General features: G+C 46.2%; 1 protein-coding gene across 4 annotated transcripts in view; it reads right to left on the reverse strand.

The window, feature by feature from the left end:
• Positions 1-16,469: 16,469 nt before the first annotated feature.
• Positions 16,470-23,464, reverse strand: part of pik3r3b (phosphoinositide-3-kinase, regulatory subunit 3b (gamma)) — a 102,569-nt gene continuing 95,574 nt past the window's right edge. For all 4 annotated transcript variants that reach the window (XM_023794537.2, XM_023794541.2, XM_023794539.2 and 1 more), the window contains 3 exons: positions 22,561-22,635; positions 21,932-22,102; positions 16,470-21,278 (listed from right to left, as the gene is read on the reverse strand). In XM_023794537.2, coding sequence (XP_023650305.2) covers positions 21,080-21,278; positions 21,932-22,102; positions 22,561-22,635 — 445 coding nt within the window. In that variant the 3' untranslated portion in view covers positions 16,470-21,079. The remainder of the gene's footprint in view (positions 21,279-21,931; positions 22,103-22,560; positions 22,636-23,464) is intronic.

Here is a 23,464-nt window from a genome sequence, read left to right on the forward strand (position 1 = left end):
GGAACGTCAGGCTGTGGGATTTAAGTATCTGTTTCCTAATATCAGCTGATGCCAAACGCATCTCCAGTATTTGATTACTGCGGATTTGGGATTTATAGTAATATCCACCTTCTTAATGTTCCTATATTTCTTTTGAATGCCTTTTTTATGCCTAACAAATTATGTACCGCAAAGTGTTGGGATGCTGGCTTTCCTTCCGCCAGATAGTATTTTAATTAACAGTAAGTCTCCCAGTGAATTGGAAACATTGTAACGAAATTGCACTTGTGGTAATTTACGGCCCGCCTGGTGATGTTCGCCAACGGAGCGGCGCTGAGGTCCAGGAGGGCGCCGCCCTGAGCGTTCCTGCGAGCGAGTGGCGGACGGGCGACATGGTCGGATCCTTTCAGAGCCTCTGATGGTGTCATGGCTGAGCATCATTTTATCTACTTGTTGCTATTATCTCAGCGCTGGGTTCAGTTAATTTTGCTTTTCGCCTATTGTAACAAACACACAAGATGCAAGAAATTAAGAAAATATACTTGCAATTAAAAAAGAAGAGGAAAGTATTTACTGGGAAAGTATTTGGTTCTGTGGGACGTTCCCCAGGTGGGAAGGCTGGGAAATCGCTCCCAGGAAATATGGCGTCATGATATCCGCACCTCTGCTGGGAATTGTGCCTTGGAGAATGTAGTTCACCAAACATGGTAAGAGAACACACACACACACACACACAATTCTTTGGTAACTGCTCCTCATGGAGGTCAAAGAGCTGTACTGCCCCATTTTCGATTTGCCGTGCCGACCCACCTCGCCCTTGGCTGTGGATCCTGTCTCCTGGCATTTCTTCTGGTCTGGTCTTTGGGGGGCGGAGGAACCTGGGCCAGGTTGGCTGGGGAGAGACTGAGGGCCCCCCTGGGATTAACAGGCCTGCCTTGTGGGGACTCGAACACATACATCCTGGAGAGCCTGGTGTTACGCCCATACTGCTGGCCCGTGGCCCCAAGCTTGGGCGTCCTTGTGTGTTTGGGGCAGGCTTTGAAGTGCTTCAGAAGCGTTCTACCTTCCACGCATTTTTTAAAGTTGACCCAGAGCTGGCTCTGGAGCCATCGGGGCCCCAGCAGGATCTGCAGCTTCCTGCCTGCCACTCAACAGCGGATAACCTCGCCAAAGCAAGCAGGCTGCTCGCATTCCTCTCGCTTTGAGATTAATATTTAACGAGGGAGAGGGAGGGCGGGAGAGGGAGGCCCAGATTGAAATTAGTTTCTGTCTCCCGCGTTTCTTCAAAAGCGCGTCTCATGAAGAGGGGGCATTGAAGGGCCACCTGTACCCCCCGCCCCTCCAGTTCCCCACCAGGCTCGGAAACGTGCTGGTGAGTCAAGGAAAAAAAATTAAACACGCAGTTTCTTGCTTTGCTGATTTTCTTTTTCTTTTTTTTTTTTTTTTTTGCGATGCGGCTTTCATAAATCTTTCATGTTTTGACTCGGTCGTCTGGGGGACGGGCGGAAGCAGCGGAGAGCTAATGAGGAGAGCCACTCCTCGGTTCGGGCCACCAGGGGGCGCTGATGAGTGAGACATACCCTCGCCATGAACTCACCCAGGGAGCTGCGGGCTGGCACAGCTCTGCCTCTTTCAATCTCTGTGTTAACACTTTGTTTATATGTTACTGTCTTATCAAGCCCTGTTTACTGATTACCAGCAAAACCCTTATTAAATTTCAATGTCGGTCAAAAAAAAAATCTTTTTCGCTCCTGCAGCAGAATACTAGCCACATGCAAGTCTTTGACTGACAGAAGTAACCCTCCAGATTTAACTTTTCAGAATTATAATTTATATTCCAAGCATGCTATTTTGTTGATAAAATTTGAACAACCTTGTATAACATTGAAATACAATTGAGAGCTAAATAAATTTGGTCCCAGGTAGGGTTTTTTTTAGTTACCATTTTGTTATATAACCAAATCAATAGTAGACAGGTACAAAAAGCCCGAGGATGGTTTTTCAATTCCTCAGCCTTTTTAAAATACTTTGTGACAAATCTGCTTTTTGTGAACTCCTGAAGTTGTTCTAGAAATGTCCCATTCCTACTGACCTAAATGTTTCTGGCTCACCATTCCAGCCTATGAGGGAGGAACATCTAAGACCATGGAGATTGTGTCCTTCAACCTAGCAATAATTTGGGTGATCATAGGGGATATGCAGAAGAAAGTTAGTCTCATGGAGATGGATCAGCTGGCTTTTCTAGCTACAGCTGACTTTTTCTGGATCATACCTCAGTATTCATATGCATGCAGTAGAGTTCATGGAAGGAGAAAATCATAATCTTCACAGAACATTGCTGCTTGATTTAAATTTCGATCTGATCTAGTAGATTTCTCTGTAAATGGTCTTTGGATGGTTAAGTCATGTTTCTGGCCTCAACAAAAAATGACCTTTTGTGCGTATGTTCATTTGTACCTTCATTTGTTGACTTTTGTCACGACAGTTAAGCGTGCTTCTGTACCTTGGCGTCCTAATTCGATACTGATTTTCAGCCTGTAGACCTGGATGATTCAGGGAAACGCTGGAATATTCTGGAAGGCAGTGTCCCGGTGACCCTAAGGAGGGCTTGTGTTTCATGATGGCTGACACCTCCAATCAGCAGAGACGACCTGTTGTGTGCTCACTGTGAGACGCAGAGCAGCTGAGGGGGAATTGCAAAGAAGAACGTTCTGGAAGTCTTCAGAGGAGAGGGGATAGGCTGGCTGGTGACAGCCAGGGGTGTTTGATTCAGCCGCACGATAAACGTTTATATACCACAGCGTGTGTCTGTTATTACTGGAGTCCCGCTACATTTTGAGACTATTTATATAGGATATGAACACAAAGTGTCCATGTACTGTCAGCGGACATTTTGTGCGTGGCAAAGTAACTCACCTCAGATGTGCAAAAGTGTCTGAGTCTGTGATTTAGTATGACTAGTATGTATTTTAAAATCCACCCTTTGAGATATGTAACGTCTGCCTTTTGACTGCGAGGGGCGCACTTCAATACTCCCATGCGTCCTGCGTCACGTTTTCTTCTTCCCGAGCTCTGACCACAGACGCCGTCCCGCTGCTGTGCCGTCTAAGTCGCCGAGGGTGAAGGTGGCGATTCATTAGCGGGCCACTGCAAAACGCTAATTGAGACGGACCCGTTAGCCGAACATTTAAATGCACTGCCTTGTTTCTCTGGTGGGGGGGGGGGGAGGTCCTCTGTTTGTGTTTTGTGATGCATGATTTTGGGGCAGGAAAAAAAAATGACTGGCTGTGACGTTGGGTGATGCACGGACAGGATGTAGACGCACTTCCAACATAGCAACCAGGCCCTGATTGGTTGGGAGTCTGGCAGCTCCCTGCATGCCATTGGTGGGCTGGGCTGGTGTGAGATGGGGATCTGTCGGGAAAAGCACTCGGAGACAGAGAAGGGCCATGTGACTGGGGCCAGATAGGTTGTAAAAGTCGGCCCGCAGAGCGGGTGGCGGGTGCGAGGGGGCGGGGCCAGTGCCGCAGTGCTCTGATAGAGGTTTGGAGGGAGCTGGTTTTAAGGGGGACGCCAAGAAAAGCACGGGTGCTGGGGGGCGAGTTAAAAACAATCTTCACAGAGACACAACTCTGGAAGTCTGGGGCTGGGCGGGCCGGGGGGGGGGGGGGGAAATTCCCTCAGAGGAAGCCAGGCTGCCCCTGTTTCTGTGTCTCAGTGGCCAGGAACACATGCCCAAAGCTGGTGGCGGGGGTAGCTTCCGACCATTGTGCACCCCCATTACGTAACGGTGCGGCGTTCGGAGAATTCCGGTGCGTCGGAAGCAGCAATAAGCCACACAGCCGGTCCCCGGGGTGAGGTGTCCACTGTGTCTCTTTAAATATAACACTCTAGTGTGTCCGTATGGCCTTCCAGTAGTCCTGTGTCACCCCCCCCCCCCCCCCCCCCCCCATCTCAGGTGGCGCTCTGCCCTATATAACCACGGGGATCGATGATGTCATTCACATTCGCTTTCGCACTCGCAAGCAGCACCAGGGCCAGCAGGGGGCGCTCTCACCCCCTCACTGCCCTGGCTGGCGCTCTGTGAGCCTGAGCCCGCCAGTCCTGCTCTCTCAGCCTGCTCCTCTCCTCTCTCAGTCCCCATGGCAGGTACCCCGGGATTGTTAATCCACTGGCCTGGATTCGAGTGGAACTCTCCCTGGGAACATCCCCAACTCTGTGGCCTTAATCTCCACTAAACAAGAGCACACCTAACGTGATAGGGCACCGGCCGTTTCCCTATCAGCCAATGGCGCGCAGAGGCCAGTGGGCATCAGACGGGGGGGGGGGGCTCGTTAACTGTGCCGCCAGTGGCAGGAGAATGGCCCCGCTGTCCTTTGTCATTGCTCTAGAGAGAGTCTGCCACAAGGGTCCTGCCTGGGAAAGCAGCACAGGCGCTATGGTAACAGGTCACATGATGCAGCGTCGTCACGGAGACACAGGCATGCTTCCTGAAGGCAACAGAGTAACAGTTCATAGGATGTTAGAAGTATGTTTTTCTACCTGTGGCACAGAGACGGCTCACAGTGAACCTTAAAAGACAAGCCTGTTATATGAACCATAAGACAACGTAATGAGGTTTCCTTCTAGAAATTACCATGCTGGTAAATTTATTCAGATTTTTCCTTTTTAATCACTACTGCAAACTAATTTCTACCCACAGCTGACATATGCATCATCCATCCATCCATATATATACCTTTTTTGATATATTTAATAGTGTTTCACATGGCAGCAAAAGTGTGTGTGTAACCATGTTGTGTGACGTCCCCCCTCCATGCATGACTGGGGAGGGAGAAGCCATTTCGGCGTCCGAGATTTATGGGCGAGTAAGAAGTGGGGACGTGAACAAAATGTATAAACACCCAAAACAATTCGCAAACACAAATGACACACTAAATAACAGTGTATAAAGGCTAAATGCTAATTACCACGTATAAACGTTAAATACGTGCTGAGCACAATGGATAAACATAAATTACAGGACTGAACGCTGTCACTGAGTACGGTATGTCACTTTAATCTCTCCCATCATGCAGCCTGCACTGTGCCGTGCCGACCAGTAGAGGCGCTCTTCCTGCCAGCTTTCGTTGCATGGAAACGCCAGATCTGGCGCTCCCCCTCTCCTGGAGGAGCCTGTGCTGACTCACAGAGCCAGCTCACGCCCAATTTAAAAAAAAAAAAAAATTCTTTATCTATTTTTGCTCCCAAACACAGCCGGTCAACCCAAGAAGCGGCACAGGTGGCTGCCTAGGGCATCGGCTTCTGAGGGGGTGCAGACTTATCAAACTAGTTTCACTTTCTCTCACATGGGGGGCGTCGTGGGCACATACTGGTGCTACTTACAGAACTGAACAGCGTGTACCTGCGCCCAGGGCCAGATTAAGGAGGGAGGGGCTCCTGCGCTAGAGACATTTTTGGGGCCCCTACCTACACAAAATATTGTGAAGTATACAAAACACAAAGTGCTATACATATCAACTTCAAGGTTTCAAAGTCAACCCGAGTAAAGTGAATGACTAATGCAGTGTTTTAGATTTAAAATGAATGGCAAAAAATCCGAAGCACAGAAAAATGTAGGTCTACTAACCGAAATTACGAGAGAGAAAGTATGTTCAGGGTTGCCAACTTTGGTCAGCTGGCTGCAGTGAGGTTTTCAATGTGCGACACGTCTGCACACGCATGCACATGCATTTACATGTATGTAACAGTTGCGCTACCTTGTAAATAGTCTCTAGGGTTTGCAAAGTACCTCAATGCTTTCGACGTAGCTAATTTTAGTTTCATAATGGAATAATATAGATTTGTCGTGACATTTCTTGTGCGAGCGTGAGAGTCTAAAAGCGTCACACCAGATGCGTGCGAGCTGGCAAAACTGAGTATGATGTATCAAAGCTTATGACTTTAATTAGCCAGTGCTGCACAGACCACAAGTGGACCTCAGCTGTTAAACCATTACAAAGCCAAGAACAAAGTGAGTTTGTTTGACATTAACCATGTATTTTAACATGATGGTGAGGGACAAAGGTGGCAAGGCAGCATAATGACAAGCCAGACAACAGCAACAATCTTATAAAGGCAGCATGATGCCTTCCATCAGACAGCATCTCAGCGCTGTGGCACCATCACTAGTTCTGAAAACAATCAGACTATAGGATCTTATTGCAAAAGCCTACAAGAGCAGGAACAAATACTGCAAACTTTATATTAATATTTTCACTTGAGAGGGTTCCTGATTTAAGAGATGCCTGAATTAATCCATATAATTACTGTAAACATAATGTGGCCCCTTGAAGGACACGCATTATATTATTCTCCAATTAATTTACCTCAGTGCTCCTGAAATAAATGGAAACTAGTGATAATGGTTTACAAATCTGAGCTACAAAAACGAGCAATACTTTGTGCACTGTTAAATGTCACTGTACCAAAGAAATAATGCAGTAAAAGAAAGACTTCACAATGGAAAGAAAAAAAGTGAGTTTCGGTCAACTTGTGTTAAAATGGAACAACCTACTCATTTTGACATTGGACACTTTAAAGGTGCTCATATCTGCTGTAATGCAAACCAAGTTGAATTTATGTTTTCTGTGTGTACAACCTTGATCAAGGGCACAGTGCTGGACCTTCAGCTTAGTTCAACTAGCTCTCCCCAGCATCAGTCCCCATCACTCAAACCACATATTTGTGTGGCCCCTGAGGTTTGGGGGTCCCCTGTTGGTTACACATAATCACTACATTATTAAATTGATGTGTTATTTAGGAGCTGCTGAAGCAGCATGTTCTGCTAACCAGCCAGCAAGCTATGATCTCCTGACTCTACTCACTAGCTATTTATTTAGTTTTTGAAACCAATAGGGGGGCCCAAATTAACTTTTTAAGTGGAGCCTCGGAAGCGACAAACCCACCCCAGCACGGTGTGACTTACAGACCTTGGATAACGACCTCACAACCAGGCTCCGTCATTAGGAGGGCATAGAGTCGTCCCTTTTTCAGCCGTGGAAAATGGGGCCCTCTTGCTTTGTATGGCCCTGCTGGGTAATGTTTGTAGGAATAGCCAGTCGTAAACAGTGCTTTGGCGAGGTCTGCTTTTAAGCCCGTGTTTAATAGCAGGCTGTGGCCATGAATGAGGGATTTACTTCCCGCCCTAGATGGGAGACAGCAGACTTTGTTTACCCGGCAGCCAGATTAAGACATTTCAAATATGTTTACATCAGCAGAGGCCCTGCCTTTAAGATCGTGCCTTTAAATGCCAATCCCATTTTTTTGTAACATGACAAAACAGAAACAAAACCAATGAAAACTATAACGTAAATGTGGTGATGGGTACAAGAGGAAAACCATTACCTGCTTTTTCGTAACACTTACTAGCATCCGGGCAAAAACGGGGTCCGCAGAGTCTGTAGTTCACGTCACGATTCATGTAGCTTCACGGCAAAATAGCTGCATTCAGAATGAAAGTGCAGATGTATTGTGATAAGGGTTCCTCTGCCAGGCGCTCGTGATTGCTTTCAGATGTGAGGGAAACCTTGTCACCAGCGCTGGCAAAGGCCTGAAAACTGTAATAATTTATGAATTACATGGTTATAGCATGCGACTGATGTTGCTAGGGGACCTTACAGCAGGGTCCATACTAACACATGAAAGCTGTTATTATGGGATGACCTCCTGTTCTCCTCTGTGCGGTTATAAATGGACGGTTTTTCATTACAGAAACCATCCTTCTTTATATGTCGCCCGTGAGCTTTCGTTATAATCTCACTCATTTGTCAGCAGAAAGCCTTCCAAACGGTAGCTGCTCCTTTGTGCCACATAATTAAGAAAAAATAATCAGGGGGAAAAAAAAAAGGAAATCAGAGACCAGTGACGCTCTAAAGAGCCACCGTTTGCATAAATTGAGCAAACCTGTAGGATGAAGATGAGTTTCCCGTCGAAAAGCAAGCAGAGACCCTGCCAGGGCTGAGATGATAAATCTGGGCTCGACGTGCCCGTTTGCACTGTGCTCTTTCATTTGTAGTTTAATCAAATAGGGATTAGAGGCAAACGGGATCTGAAGGAGCCCGGCTACAGCGAAAAGAGGCCCTTTCCTCACAGGACGCGTCCCAGACAAAAGGCGGCTTGTTCAGGGCTCACAGCTTGTTTACGCTGCTCTGCACTGCAAACGAATCGCAGGCCAGCCGGCCAGGAGGAAGAGGCTGGCAGTGCCAGTGGGCATGAAGTCTCAGGTGGTGTTTTGGGTGTGTGTGTGTAGGTGCAGTGTCAGCCATTTTCCAGGGTAGCTGCATAGGCCCCCAACCCCACCCCGAGTCCACAGAGAACCAGTGAGGAGCTTGCTGCACTGACTCATTCTAGCCATGCTAATTACAAACCTGCCCCCTGGCCGCCAATACGCACACGCAATGGGGACTTTCTTTTCCTTTCTATGGGGACACCATAATCCCAGCCCTAACCTTAACCATAAGTAACCATTTTTAATTTCTTGGTTGCATTCATAGATTTTAATAAAATTGAATTTCCCCTTGGGGGAGGAAAAAAATGTCCCCACAAGGTCAAAATAATACATTTGGTCCCCACAATGTAATATATACATGACCACACTGACAGACAGTCACTCACTCACAGCTTGGAGCCTTTTAGTTACTGGTATTTTCCGCTGGACACCTCGGAGACGACGCGGACTGGAATAGCAGTTATGGCACTTTAAGGGGGTGCGGTCAGGGTGACGCCAAAGGAGAGCCGATTAAACCGCGTTTAGGTGTCCTGTTTCAGGCAATTCGTATGCCACAGATGCTGCCTATAGCTTGGCCTGGAGGCCGACCACATCTCTGCCTGATTCCCACCCCAGAGAGTACAGTACAGTTTGCCGGGGGTCACAGGCACACCACAGGGCCGCCGTTCACGCGCCACGCTTCCCTGTCCACTGCTCTGGGCTCACAGACACACCACAGGGCCGCCTTTCACGCGCCACGCTTCCCTGTGCACTGCTCTGGGCTCACAGGCACACCACAGGGCCGCCTTTCACGCGCCACGCTTCCCTGTGCACTGCTCTGGGCTCACAGGCACACCACAGGGCCGCCTTTCACGCGCCACGCTTCCCTGTGCACTGCTCTGGGCTCACAGGCACACCACAGGGCCGCCTTTCACGCGCCACGCTTCCCTGTGCACTGCTCTGGGCTCACAGGCACACCACAGGGCCGCCTTTCACGCGCCACGCTTCCCTGTCCACTGCTCTGGGCTCACAGGCACACCACAGGGCCGCCGTTCACGCGCCACGCTTCCCTGTGCACTGCTCTGGGCTCACAGACACACCACAGGGCCGCCTTTCACGCGCCACGCTTCCCTGTGCACTGCTCTGGGCTCACAGACACACCACAGGGCCGCCTTTCACGCGCCACGCTTCCCTGTGCACTGCTCTGGGCTCACAGGCACACCACAGGGCCGCCTTTCACGCGCCACGCTTCCCTGTGCACTGCTCTGTCTGGGGGGTGCAGGCATGTCCGGGCTTTGGCAAGGGTTTAGCGTAGCAGTAGGGGGGGCCCCAAAATAATGTTACTGGACAATTTTTATATGTAAATATTTTATATTATTTCTGCTCTGCAAGTGCCGTAATTGATTAAAACTGCAAAGTGAAATTTAAACTTAAAGTTTTTTTTCACTATTTGTTTACAAGTATATCTGTCACACTTGCTTATCATTAACTGGTTTTAAATTAATGTTTTTCAGTGAGGAAGGTTACGAGGTTGTGCGGGGGGGTGGTCGTTCAGTATTGTCAGGAGATTTTGTCATTATTGTTTTATGGTCATTTATTTGCCAAAAAAAGTACTGGGTTGCTATAGCGACGGGAACGTGGTAAAGTGTCTGCATTTTTGCGTTAAATTTTTAAGTGCAGTGTTTGTAAACTGAGCTCTAACAAAAACCTGCTTTTTCCCATTATTTCTTCTGCCTCAGTCAGAATTACTTATAATATCACTGAAAAAAAATTAAAACATTAGAAGATTGTTCATATTGACCTCTTTTACCCTTATTACCCCCACTGCCACTCTTTGTCCCTAAAGTGCAAGGTGTGAATTATCTATTTGTAGTTTTTGTAATGTTTGGCCATTTTTGCTTGTTTTGTGGATAAAGAACAATAATGGATTTTGATCACTGGACCCTTACGGACATACAAACACTGATGTCAGCATATTGCAAGAGGTGCGTTCTTTGCTAGACCTGTAAAAGGCACATTTCGCCTGCCAGCCATTATGAAACATAATAGAATAATATTAATTTTGTAAGTCGTTATTTTGATCAGGATTTATTTTAAATTGATATAACATTTTTTATGTTTATAATATTAATATTTTCAAACAATTTTCCTTTAAAGTTCACAGTTTCAGCATGCTGAATGTGGAGACGTAAAAAGCTCACTTTGTTTAGAAACTGTTCTTAATCTTCAGGGAAGATGTATTAAAAGTTTACTGCTGGTTATTTATGGCCTGATTTTTATATTTAAATACATACATGCCAGGTCACTAAAGACTCTAGGTATGTAATGGTGTTTCCTGAAAGACCCATGCATACAAAGGTTAATTGTGTGCAAACTGTCTGATTATACTGATGCATTGATGATGCATCTATGTGGAGACTCTGCGGCTGCTTCACGGACCTCCAAGGTCGAAGTCCTCTGTATGAAAGGATGCCGGCATGACCCTGCTGTAACCCTGCTCCATGTACCCTGATCCCTGCCCTGTGTACTTCCTCAGGTCTCCAGAGAAGCATCCAGGCGCAGGGTAGGATTCCTGGTGCTCTGGTTGTGTTCCCTGCAGTCTGATGTTCATGTGTCCAGAGAAGGACTTTAGCAAGATTACTGCTGGTCCAGTGATGTCCAAAAAGATGGTGAGCTGCTGTGGTGCATGCTGACAGAACATGCATCGCTTTTTAGAGTACTAGTACTGCTGGTTTACTCTTAGACTGAAAATCAGTTTGTAAACCTATACAATTCAGCAATAAGCAGTTAATTATATTGGGTTGGGCTGAATTTGCTAATCTGCACGTTTCATGTGATATTCAGGCATCTTGGCATGAGGATGCTTCATACTTAATGTATCAGTGCACTGGCAGCTCTTAATGTGAGTACAAATGAACAAACTCGCACCCTTTATAGCTTCTTTTGAAGATTAGTGACTGAGAACCAGACTTAAAATTTCGGCAATTAGCAGCGCTAATGTGCCGTGGTTGCACGCGGTGAAGAAGCGCTTGCGTGGGCGGGTCATGGTCACAAGAACTGTACTCATAGGAAGACGCATTACCTTGGCATTTAGCAAGGTAGCATTTTAGCCTGGACGCGTACAAAAGAACGCAGACTTGCGAGAGCTAGTGGCTAATGCTGTCTTAATTTGAGCGACGCTGCTAAGTGGTGTCCCATTTCAGGGTTTGGTACTGTGATAATATTCAGTGGACCAGGCAATAAAAAAAAGCAGCTGGAACCCACTGTATCCTAGCTTAATTTCTCCTTAAATTCTCCACTGCCATGTGTAATAATGGTTACAGTCAGGGTGCAGCACCATGTCGCAGGGGTATCGATTTTGCTGTTATTGCCTTTCTTGACGTCTTGACTGAGGGCTGTGACTCACCATGACCCGAGCTTGTCCCACTGGAGAGATGGAGTTGATGAAGACTGTAAAGATCAGCTGACCCCTGCCTGGTTAGATCACGCTGGCCGCGAGCCGTTGGCGGCCCAGATTTCCAGCCCCGTCGCAAACGCCTTGATGAAGTGAAGTGTGGTGGTGCGGAGCAGATGTGTGAAGCGGCCAGTAAATCACACGGGAAACACATCAGGGACTGTGGCTCCATCCTGGTGTGCTTAGGTGCTCCTGTGAGGGTCAGTCGATGAGGGCGACCACAGTACCCGAAAACGCCAGCTACGGCAATGTCTGTCAGATTCTCTTAGTTAAGTATGGCGGAAATGAGCACAAGGAATAGGAATTTTATGAATTTTTCCTTTCCATATTTTTGTATTAATATGATGGTCATGCACGTGTATAATCAGGTGCATTTCATTATTGAAACAATGATTAAAAAATAAAAATAGTGACTATTATGAAGGCAGTCTAATACTGTAGTTGCGTGTCTTTAAGTGGGTCAAGCGAATAAAAGTTTAAATGATTTTCTGCTGAAGTGTATGAAGGTCCATTTAACGCATTTCAAAAGGAATACCTCAAATGAGAACGATTTCACAAGCAGGCACCCTGGCTACAAGAAGTGATTATTAATGCATGTTTAGGGTTGATTTTTGGGATTTTAGAATCTATTTACTGTTCAGAGTGATTCTAGACAGATTTTCGTACCGTATACTTTGCTCTGATGCGGATGTATCAGTAAATATTCTTGCAATATCTGTGCTTTAGCAGAGATTGTGCATGCTTTTACAATAAGTTACATACCATGGTGCGGCAAATGAATACATTTTCTGGGATTTCTGGCATCCATACATGCGACGGTCAACTGCATTGGACAGTCTGGTTGGCATGAACATTGAGGTCCATGCAGGATACCTTGGTGCATTATGGGTGAACACAGATCACCGTGGTTAGACTGCACGGAGCACAGGTGTGCTGCTGGAATACACGTGTGTCCCGGGGGGGCATTGGGGGGAAGGCTGGGAACTAGCCATGAGATCTGCTCTGTGCTGCCTCGGCCCCCTTACATCTGGGCTCCCTGTGATGGAAGTGCCCCACGCTTCCTGCCTTCATTCATTGTTTTTGTTTTCACACCCTTTCTTGACAAGGCCGGTTGTGGCAGGAGTGCTGATTTAATGCGGGCACTCATTAGAGGGTGATAAATTTCCTCGGGGCTGTGCCCAGGGTTGGCACGCCGGGCAGCTTCGCGCTCATTATGACATTATTAAGCTCTGTCTGGCTTTAATTTATTCCTCGGTGGCTGCAGCTGTTGCTGCCTGGTGCTCGTCCTCCCTCTTCTCAGGAGCCGCTTAGACTTCAGGGGTCTAATTAAGGGCTGCACAGGCAAGAAAAAGCAGGAATAGAGATATCTTTGCACGAGGCTCCTGATTAAAGTCGGTCCGGGCTCCTCTGGACCAAATTAGCGGTGATAAACCTTGAAGCGTAATTCTGTTTTCAGGGCCGAAGGTAACATTGAATTCTAGATTGATTTGGCCTAGTTCACTTGATTTGTATTGGGGCGACTGGTACTTTCTAGAGTTAAACCCAACTTAGCGGTGTAAATTGTTCGGAAACTATTTTGTCGCAAATATTTTTATTGTTTTTTTTAGGACACCTTATGCAGCTGTAAAACATCTTTTTGTGATGTAAAGGTGTTTGCTAAATGTCTGAGATAATTTGTCTCTTAATTATTTTTTTTTACCATGTCCACTATTGCATTTCAGTCCTTATAATCAGTCATCTGTCTGTCTGTCTGTCTGTCTATCATCCATCCAGTGACACAATTAGAGATAGACAGAATTAAAAACAGAAAATGATTCCCTGACCATTTCAAAAATCATTCACCTCTCTGTCTGCCTAATTTATTCCTCAGTGAATTTGCTGTTATTGACTGGTCCTCCACGAGAATAGATTCCATAGAAAGTGCAAGTAAATTAGTGTGGGATTGCAAATGTCTTTATGATGGAAGGATGGGGGGGGGTGGGGGGGTGACCATGGCCTTGTTGTCCAGCTTTTGGGGTCAGGGGGCCAATGGAGGTCAAAGGGGGTGGGGGTGCTCTGGATCACAGGCATGTAAATCCTTTGTCTATATGTTGTGTGGTGGTGGTCTGAGCCCAGCTGGTGATCTCTGAGCTCAGGGCCAGATGGCCCAAAGGAAGGGGGCAGAGAAAAGGTCTAAGCTTGAAGCTGATAAAAAATGTATCCAGAAGAAAAGTTATCCAGGTACAGAGGTAGGTACTTAACTATGGCTGCGTAACAAAAACATACAAGGCGGGTAGATGTACACATCCGGAGATGGTGAACAGGAAAATTAGGATTGGTTAACTGGGCAATTGTGTGTGTGATGTTGACTCGACAGACCACTTGAGTGCCTATTGCATAAATTGCTGTTAATCAGTATATGAAAACAAAGTAAATGAACTGTCATTTTACATTTTGAGGATGTTAAGTCCTTAGAGATTGGACAGTTAATAATTAATAATCAGCAGCGTATCAGATCTGTGCATGATAACATGAGCTATATGTCAGATGAACAGTAACAGGGATTAGAAGGTCTTCAGTCGAGGGATCTTTGGTTTATATGCTACTGAACTAATTTTCTCAAGGTCGACTTTGATTCTTATGTCACTCCCTCCCAGGTAACAATAGGCTGTGGCATGAAGATGCTGGTTTAATATTGACATTGACTCACTCAAGGCCAGTCTCGGCGTGCAATGCATGCTGGGAAGAGAGGCATGTCAGCGCCACGGCGTCAATATAAAACTCATCTGACAAACAACCAGGCTTTTAATGAGTACATAAATCATGTTGGGCTTGGCTCTTTGATGTTGTTGAACATTGTTTAAAAAAAGGGATGGGGAGTGGGGCATTCTGCAAAGAAAAATGTTGTCATTTGCATAATTAAAGGTCTCAAGGGAAAAACAAGGGACATGAATTATGACCGTCCATGGTAGGCTGCAGAAACTTAATGTCTTGTCCCCAGTTGCTCAGAATTATTTCATTATTCTAATACCAGTCTGGAGACCACACAGCTTACCGAGGGCAGGACCTGGACAAAGGGTCTGATCTGTGCAGCTCCTGTTAATTGGAAATGCGGTGAATAGCTACATGAATAATGTTTATTAAGAACTTGGGTCTTTGTACCTGTAGAAACCATGAGAAATATTTTTTCCCGCTGTAAATAAACCTGCTCTGGAATTAAGAGATTTACTCAGAAGCCATTTTGTAGTAGAAGCAAGTACAGACAGTTCTCAACTGCACAAGTAATCCGTTCCACAAACTCTTACGCTCGTCAGATTTCATACAAATCATATTTACTTTCCCATTCCATTCCAGGTATTACCCTTGTAGCAAAAACACATATAATCCAAAAATGTACCAGTCATTTATGCTAAAGAAGACATATTTAATTTAATGAAAGATTGCGAACATTTACTTAAAGGCATATGTTACATTTTTGTGTTAGTGTTTTCGTAAACTCTGTCTCTTGGATATTTTTTGCATAGTTGTAGATTGACCTTGTTGGCAGTCGAGAGCTGCCTGTATTTTGTAGTGTTTGAAGCTGGTACTGAGAGATTGAAAGGACTGACATCGCTCATCCACTGTTTGCTACCCCCCCAATGTGCCTTTACGTTTCGGGTCATTGTGTGTCTCTGTCTCCTTTGTCCAGTACATGGGTTGATCCAAGATGTGATTTTCCTGTGGACCTGGGTGATCAGCAGGGCCCGAGGATCCTGGTGTTTGAGAGCAACAGGTGTGCAAACGTGGGCGGGGCTTATGGACGGAGCTGAAGGTGTTTAAAGATACGCAATCTGCCCAAGGTAATTGCTGTGGACTCAATGGCCATTAGGTGATACAGCTGATCAAATATGGCCCAAAGGGTCTCCTTGAAAAATAAATCAGTTTGTTTACCTATGCTGACCACAGGGGTGATGTGTGGCGTTAAGCAGAAATGCATATTTTATGCCTATTTTGATTTTCAAAGCATTTGGTAACTGTAGCAGAAATGAGGCTTAACCGGAGTGATCGTGGGCCTGAATGTCACTCGATGTCCCCAAAGCCACATCTTAATTAGGACAGCCCCCATATTGCTGCGTCAGGGCGGCGGACTGCTGCCGAGGGCCATTAGGGCCTGTCGTCGTGGTGACATAATGAGCTGCATGTTACATGTGCCACTCAGTGCAGGAGGCCGATCAGCCAGCTGAGGGACCACGGGGGGGTTTGTGCCATTTATTAACCGTGATAATGAGGTGTCAGCTCGATCAGGGGGGGGGGGCTGGGGGTTCCATTCATCGCTCATTTATGGAGTCTGATCTTTTTCAGCCCGCTGATCGCTCAGATTGACTGTGTTCTCATAACGGGTCTTTTGGCCTGCCTGTGTCGGGGCATTGCGCGGTTCAGCACAGAGCTCGGTGACTGTGGTTCCCTGAAGGCAAAACGGTGCAGCCTGCTGTGTCAGTGCTGTGATTGGCTGGGAGAAGGCACAGATGGCTCCCTGTACCAGCTGTGTGTGAGGGGGGTGTCTTAGCAAATGCATGCCGAATTTACTAATTACTTCAAAGCAAACATACACAAGTGCAAGCTGGTACGATTTCTCACCTTAACTTAAGGATAAATCACGACTGTGTTTGAAAGTGGCTCTTAGCAACTATGCTGATGTTTCAGATTAATGAAATGCCCAAACCCCCAACACTGTTCATGGTGCCATCCTACATAGTTTTTACTGTGTTGTGTACTGGCAAGAATAACTTAATAATCAAATATCACTTTTTAAATGAAAGAACAAACAAATCTGAACAAAATATTCTTTATTTCTGCAAGAGAAATGAGTATTGTGGAGTTTGGTTGGTAATATACATCAGTTTCATAACAAATGGAGTCTACAACCAATACAAACTATTGCAACAGGTACACAAACAACTGTACTGTGGTGAAGAGTGTAACTGAAGGTTAACTATATGCCTGAAGCGAAGATACTTTAATACTGAAAAAGAGGACGTTTCTGCCTGTAAGACAGAGCCAGAAGCCAGATATGTACAAATACAACCATTATGTAGTCAAATAGATGTACAAGAGGCCGCCTATTGGCGACCAATCAGGGTAGGTTATTTAAAAAAAAAAACTGATTATGTCAAACTCTTCTGTGGAAAATTGGCAGGTCACTGAGCCAGCTTGTTTTATATTGCTTATATGAAGATAGAAAGCATACAAAGTGGTTTCTAAAAAGACAAAATTACCAACATTTTGTGTAAAAAGTTTAAATACATTGCAAATGTCCGTCTTATCTTGTGTTTACATGGCTCTCACAGGCTGCAATGCCTTACAGGCCACTACAGGCACGCACACTGTACCAAACAGCGATTTAAAGGAAAAGATGGATTCCCCGCAGGGCCAGCATGTCGTCTATTGCTGCGCTGGTCCTCTTTCTCAGTATTTACAGCGTTTTTTCAGTTGTATTGTGACCACTGTAGTTGTACAGTTTTACAGGCCTCTAATGCATTTTAACAGAAAGCTGTGATTTGTTCTGTCAGCTATATTAAATTCAGATTGGAATACACCATAAACAGACACAGAACTGTTCTTTACTTTTTTCTGTTTTTTTTTTTTTTTTTTTTATTTCACAAAAAACAACAGTTAAGAGTACCAAAGATGCATGCTGGGATTCAGTATGTACGCCAAAAAGGGGGGGACAAAGTGATTTTTAAAATTTTTTTTTTCTTTTTCAAGATGCTATATTCAAGAAACGTCAAGGTTCGGGACCTGACGTCAGAACACTAGAGAAACTCTGTGAGAATCACGTTTTAAACCCAACTGCAAATAGAACTTTGCAGGGCTGTGTGAGGACAGGATGGGGGTGCAGTAACAGTTCAGGAGCACCCCCCCCCCCCAGTCTGTCTCCTGATCTGTATTATTCCCCCAGCAAACCCCAAACTTTCACAAGACTGAGTGAACACATACACATGGCAGTTTGGGAACATAACAGCTTTTACACTTTAATAATAATAATAATCTGATGAATACAGATTCGAGCCACTCCCCCCAGCCCCAAATGATCATTCTGGAAGGCGAATTCCTTAAATGAATCCCCAAGCAATGCTCTTTTGTCCCTGAAGCATAAAAACAGGAATATTGCAGGCCTGCTGGAATGAGCAAACGAGAGTCCCCCCCCATCGGTAAACCGGAGACGGCACGTGCCGGGCCTGTCCTGCCCTGCAGATAATGACAATCACGTTACCGTTAAAGACGAACCACGAAAACGAGCAGGGTAGGAAAGGCGTGGCCACGTGCGTTTGATACAGGACAACGGCGCCACCCATGTCTCCAGATTGGAGTGTGCAAATCGTAGAGCAGAGGGTGATATCTTGGGGGGAGATACAAAGCTGAGTTCCTGAACAGTGGAGGAGGCATTATATATATATGTCTGGAGAACCTTAAAAGCAACCCTCTCTGTTTGACAAAGATGTCAAACCTATAACAAGTGAGATTTAACATTTTTCAAATCAGTCCCAGCAGTTTTAGGAGGGAGTTTGCCATTGGTTGACCTAAGTCCCACCCTCCCCCCACGGTGATGGATCCTACAGCCTTCCCATGATCCTTTGCCTCAAGCACTATGAAAGAGTGTCTGAGGGAAAGTCTGTCGGCTCTTTCTTCAATGTCCCAGCAACTCAAGTATGGAGAGTCAAAAAAAAAATTAACCAAAAAGCTCTCTATCCCTTTGTAACTATCTAACAAACTGAGTAAACTTAAATCTTTGGTCTCAATGCCTCGGGAAACGGGGGTGCGATGAAGAAAAATGGTCAGAGAACCCCCCCCCCCCAAACAATCCCTCACACAGGCATCAGGGGTTTCTATAGCACAAGCCCAGTGCCCTGGAAGTGGGCAAAATCACCGCAGAAGTCACAGTTTTAAATACGAGCTCCACATCAAAGACTAGCAACCCTCCCCAAACTTCAGAACTAAAACTCCCCCCCCCCCCCCCTGCAACGAACTTCAAGACTCCCAAACGTTTCCAAATGCCATTAAAAATCAAGACTTCGAATCAAGTTTCGCTTGGCATAAGTTTTTTTTTGTCCTTTTCTCAATAAAATGTATATTTATATATGTATATCTCTATATAGATCATATAAAAACATTCAACAGTGACCAATGCCATTGTTCAAGTAAGACACAGGGCCCTTCGGAGGTCCTAGATTAAGGAGAAAAACAATAAAAATGGCGTTAAGATACACGGCCTTCATGAACGACGAGCGAGAGCCTGTTTTCCAGAGGAGTGGGAGGATTTCAGCATCAAGGAAGGCCGCCGGTCAGCGCTGACACCAGCGTCCCGAAAAACAGGCCTTTGGCTGCGTCTTTAACACAACGACGAAAGCAAAAGGTGACCAGATAACGGCCGCCGATGGGTTTGCGTGGCTGGGATCCCGCCAAAAAGGACGAGTCCCCTACCTCAAGTCGTCTCGCTCTGGGCACGAGGTGAGGTCAGTAACCCGGCACCACCTGGTGCAGAGGCTAAAGGACAAGAGTCCCGGGGGGGGTCGGCTCATGCCTCACAACCCCCCCCCCCCCACGGGCATAAAATATCCCATGGACAGAGCAAGGTGGGCAGGTTTTTAAAGAGCGGGGGGCTTCAAAGGCCGCACTTCTGCTCCTCCACACATCCACCTAGCCAACAGCATGAGCTTGTACCAACAACGACATCACGCCGAGTCGAACCGCCGACCCTGTGCATAACGATGGACAGCTGCTGACAGCACATGGCACAATGACCTCCAATCAGTACGTGAGCAAGGGCCTGCGGGGGGGGGGGGGGGTACTTATGAACTTAAACACAAGTTCAAAATGTTTGAATTACTTGGGAGAAAACTGTCCAAACATCAGTTGGGGGGGAAGGGGTTCAATCCCCCTCTCCCCAGCACCTAAATTTAAATTTGGTCTGACTTTAAAAGCACTCCGCTCTGCGTAACCAAAGTTTTCCCTAATGTCCAAAATTTCCATAATGGGGCTGTACCAGAACTTTAAAAGAAGGAAAAAGTCCCACCACGGCAAATTTCTGTTCTGCAACATGACTAGTTACCAAGATTTCAGGATCAGCTGGCCTACGCTGAGAATCTAACTGGTAAATCTCACCACAGGCCTGAAGAAGCTCACCAGCATTCGGGCTAAACTAGCGAAGGGATGTGGATGCTGTGCAGCAAGGTCACTGTGCCAGCCATCACCGTCAAATGCTTCCATAAGCATAGTCCTCATCTCTCCGGTTCCTTCCTGCCAAGGTCGAGCCTGATTATCTGACATCCCTCCCACTCAGGGTTAGTGCAGCGTTCTGGTAGACTTCTACCCTACTATCAATACGTGTTGGATTGCACTTTATTCAAGTCTTCTTCGGTCTTCCAAAGCCTGTGTCTTCAATCGTTGTTCCAGCTTCATGTACGTTGAATAATTCAAAGTTTCACATAGGTGCAAAGTAGATATAAACAACCAAAAAAGCTTGCTGCTTAGAAGACTAGCATATGCATACACATTTCAAACACAATGACTAGGATCTTCTCCCCACGTTCTAAGATTTGGTGTAAAAATTGTGCAGCTGCAGGTGTTTCTGGTAAATAAGTGCTTCAAACCAAGGATCTCTGTGCACACAATTTGGTCAATTAAGTACAGAGCTGTAATTTAAGAGCACCAACTCAAAATGTGTGGTACAAGCTAGAGAATATTGCCGTGAACCGAAGCTGCATGTATTCCTGACAAAACGTCACTGAAGCCTTGTCTCTGCCGGAGTGACGCAGCACGAGAGAAATGCGGCACTGGAAACGCAGGCTAAAAGAGCGGGAAAAACCCAACTGTGCTCTTATTGGTATAAAAAAAAATTACACACACACACACACACACACACACACACACACAAACACCTCCCACTGAGACCTCGTCCCGCGAAACATCCGGAAATGTGAAACGTCTTGTCCGTACTGCTACATTATTTTAGCTTTTTGTTTCTAACCAGGAAGAGACGCCGTCCTTTGCAACCAGGCGAGGAAGTGAACGAGGAACGTTAACGACGACGACGTCAGGAAGGTGAGCTAACAGGACGACACCTTAACGAGTCTCAGATGGAGCGCGGCGGAATCTCCCGGAACGCCGCTGCTCTCGTTCCCCCTGCTTCACATTCACGAAACATTACAGCTTCCTTGTGCAAATCAAGCGATCTTTATAAAGAATGCCCTCCAAATGTGCTAGTAAAAATATATGTTTATATATATATATAACATAACTCCAAGGTGGCAGACACGCATGTGCTGCAGCGAAGGGTTAATGTCGAAATGGTCCTCCTCGTCCGAGAGGTGTCCCCCCCCTCCCCCTCCACCCCCTGCGCTTTTCTTCCTGACTGTGCGTGCATGTGTCTGGACCCAAGCTCATCGGCGGTGGGATGGCATCTGTGCGTAGACGGGGTAGGCCAGCCGCACGTTCAGGGAGTCATTGTGCTGGACCAGTGACGTCTGGTGGTAGTGCAGCACCAGCTCCTTCAGGCTGCCGTACAGGTTGTAGGGCTCGGCGAAGCCGAATCCGCGCGGCGTGCTGTAGATCACACAGTGCTTCACCTCCCCGTCCACCCTGCGGAGGTGAACATAAGGCCATTTAATACCCCGCCTGCCTCAGAGAGACGCATCGGTCTTCCTACTCAGGTTGCCTTCGACAGACATCAATGAGGCTCGATGCCTGGTTTCTATTTACGAGTCGCTCGGCCAGCTGGTCGGCCCTTTAACACCTTCCTTACTAAAAACTGCACCTGTTTCCTTTTAGCTTGATATCACTTCTTCTCTGGTTAATTTGCTTTGCCCTAAAAATCGTAGGTGGCTAATCAGCACCATAGTGTACGCCAGGGATCTCAAAGTAGCAGCCTGTGCCATGATTTTTAACTATAATTAATCTGACCTGCCTGCCGAATAATTGATCGTATATTTGAATAATCGATCGAATAATATTCGTATACTGCGTTTTTTTTTTTTTTTTTTGGACTCTCGTCTTTCTCAAGTGGCTTTCTCAGCGCCACCTAGTCAGCAGCCACTTTACTTGAGTTTGATACCCCTAGTGTACATGACGGCTATGTTTACTAGAAGAGTAGAAGACTTTAGGTTATGACTTCTCTCAGACACCATGGTAAAAGTGGCTTTTCTACCTCCATCTGTCTGGAGATTTACTGAGGTAGGACTCCGCTACTGGGCTCTCGGTTGCCGTGGTGATGGTGGGTGCACGCGGATACTCACACCACAGAACAGGCATAGCAGCCCTTCTTGCTGCTCTCGCGGATGAGGAAGGCGCCGTCCAGTTTGCCCAGCAGAAGGTCCTCGGCCTGCGTGCGGTTTAGATCACCCACGAACCAGCTCTTCTCGTCATGGTGTGGCAGATTCTCGTCCTCCTCCGTCGCAAAATAAGCCCTGCGGGAGAATGAGGGCGGGACATGGTCGGTTTCCGGATGGCACTGACAATTATGCAGCTCAGAGTCGAGGCTTAATCATATTTTGAAAAAGAACTGGCAATTTAGAAACTTATTACTATAAAAGAGAGTTGGCAGAACGTTTACCCCCATCAGAAACATACACCCCATCTCCAGCTACACTTGCTCCTTGATAAAATAACACCTTTAAGAAACTTCATGAACCATTGTGTTCAATCCACACTGTAGTCTATGGTACCCATGCTGGGACAAAAAGCACTGAAACATCTCAATATGAAATAGACAACCTAATTAGCAATAACTGATGTACTGCAAATTCAAATGTATTGGTAAAAATAAAGTTAACACAATGGCCACACTGTGGTCATCGGTAATGCAACTTTACCATGGCAACGCTATATCACAAGTCACCCACACGGCACGAAAGAATTTACTTACTCTTCAGCATTCTCGTTCTTGATGCCGAGCCAGTCGTTGATGCGTTTCTGACGCACACCTTTATGGTTCAGCCAGCTGGGGAAGCAGGGAGAGTGTGTTATACTAGGTGGCTTTACAGAACACAAAAGTACATGTGGTTCAACAACTGACCTCCTATCACACTAATATCTGAAGGGCAAAGGCACAAGAGGGGTGTATTAGCAGAATGACTGCAGCAGTGGTCTAAAATTCATGCCAATTGTCAGAAAGTTCCCATAATGCCATTGGGCAATTTCCCCGGATTAATTCTGAATTCTCCCAATGTGGCGGCACAATGTAAAGCTGAAAGGCTGTTAATGACGACCCTTCGGGATATTTCAGCACAAACTAATGTTTGGAAGGAGAAACTCAAAGTAAGAAAATGTCACCACGGTCCCGCGCGTACAGATAAGTGGAAAACCGCCGGCTGATGGAGAGAAGTTGAAAAAGGGTTTAAATCCGTCTGAGCGGAGACATTAGACCCTGCATGGCGGTGACTACAGGCAAGTTTCCAACCCTTTGCATGATGAAGTAAAAGCCATATCCCCCCAGAGAAGTCATCATCTTCACAGTATGATCAGCCGCTTTAAACCGGAACCGTGTGATCAGTGTGAATTCCTTACGAAACACGTACTGCTGAATACTGGAACAGGTCCAGCCTAGCAGACAGAACCATGCAGAGACCTTTGGTACATCAAGGTACAAACTTAACTGACACCCAGCTGCTAGCCTGAAATAATTAAAGGGGGAAAAGCTCCACCTCAAACAGTGTAATGCTGCGTGACATGAATGGTCAGTGTTTTGGGGAGAAGTAACAGGAGAGCAGTTCCAGCTTGGCCCTACTGATGTCCATAGTGAAGAAACCAAGTGTTGGAAGATGGCACTC

The sequence above is a fragment of the Paramormyrops kingsleyae genome, chromosome 15, assembly GCF_048594095.1.
Source record: "Paramormyrops kingsleyae isolate MSU_618 chromosome 15, PKINGS_0.4, whole genome shotgun sequence".
NCBI lineage: Eukaryota > Metazoa > Chordata > Actinopteri > Osteoglossiformes > Mormyridae > Paramormyrops > Paramormyrops kingsleyae.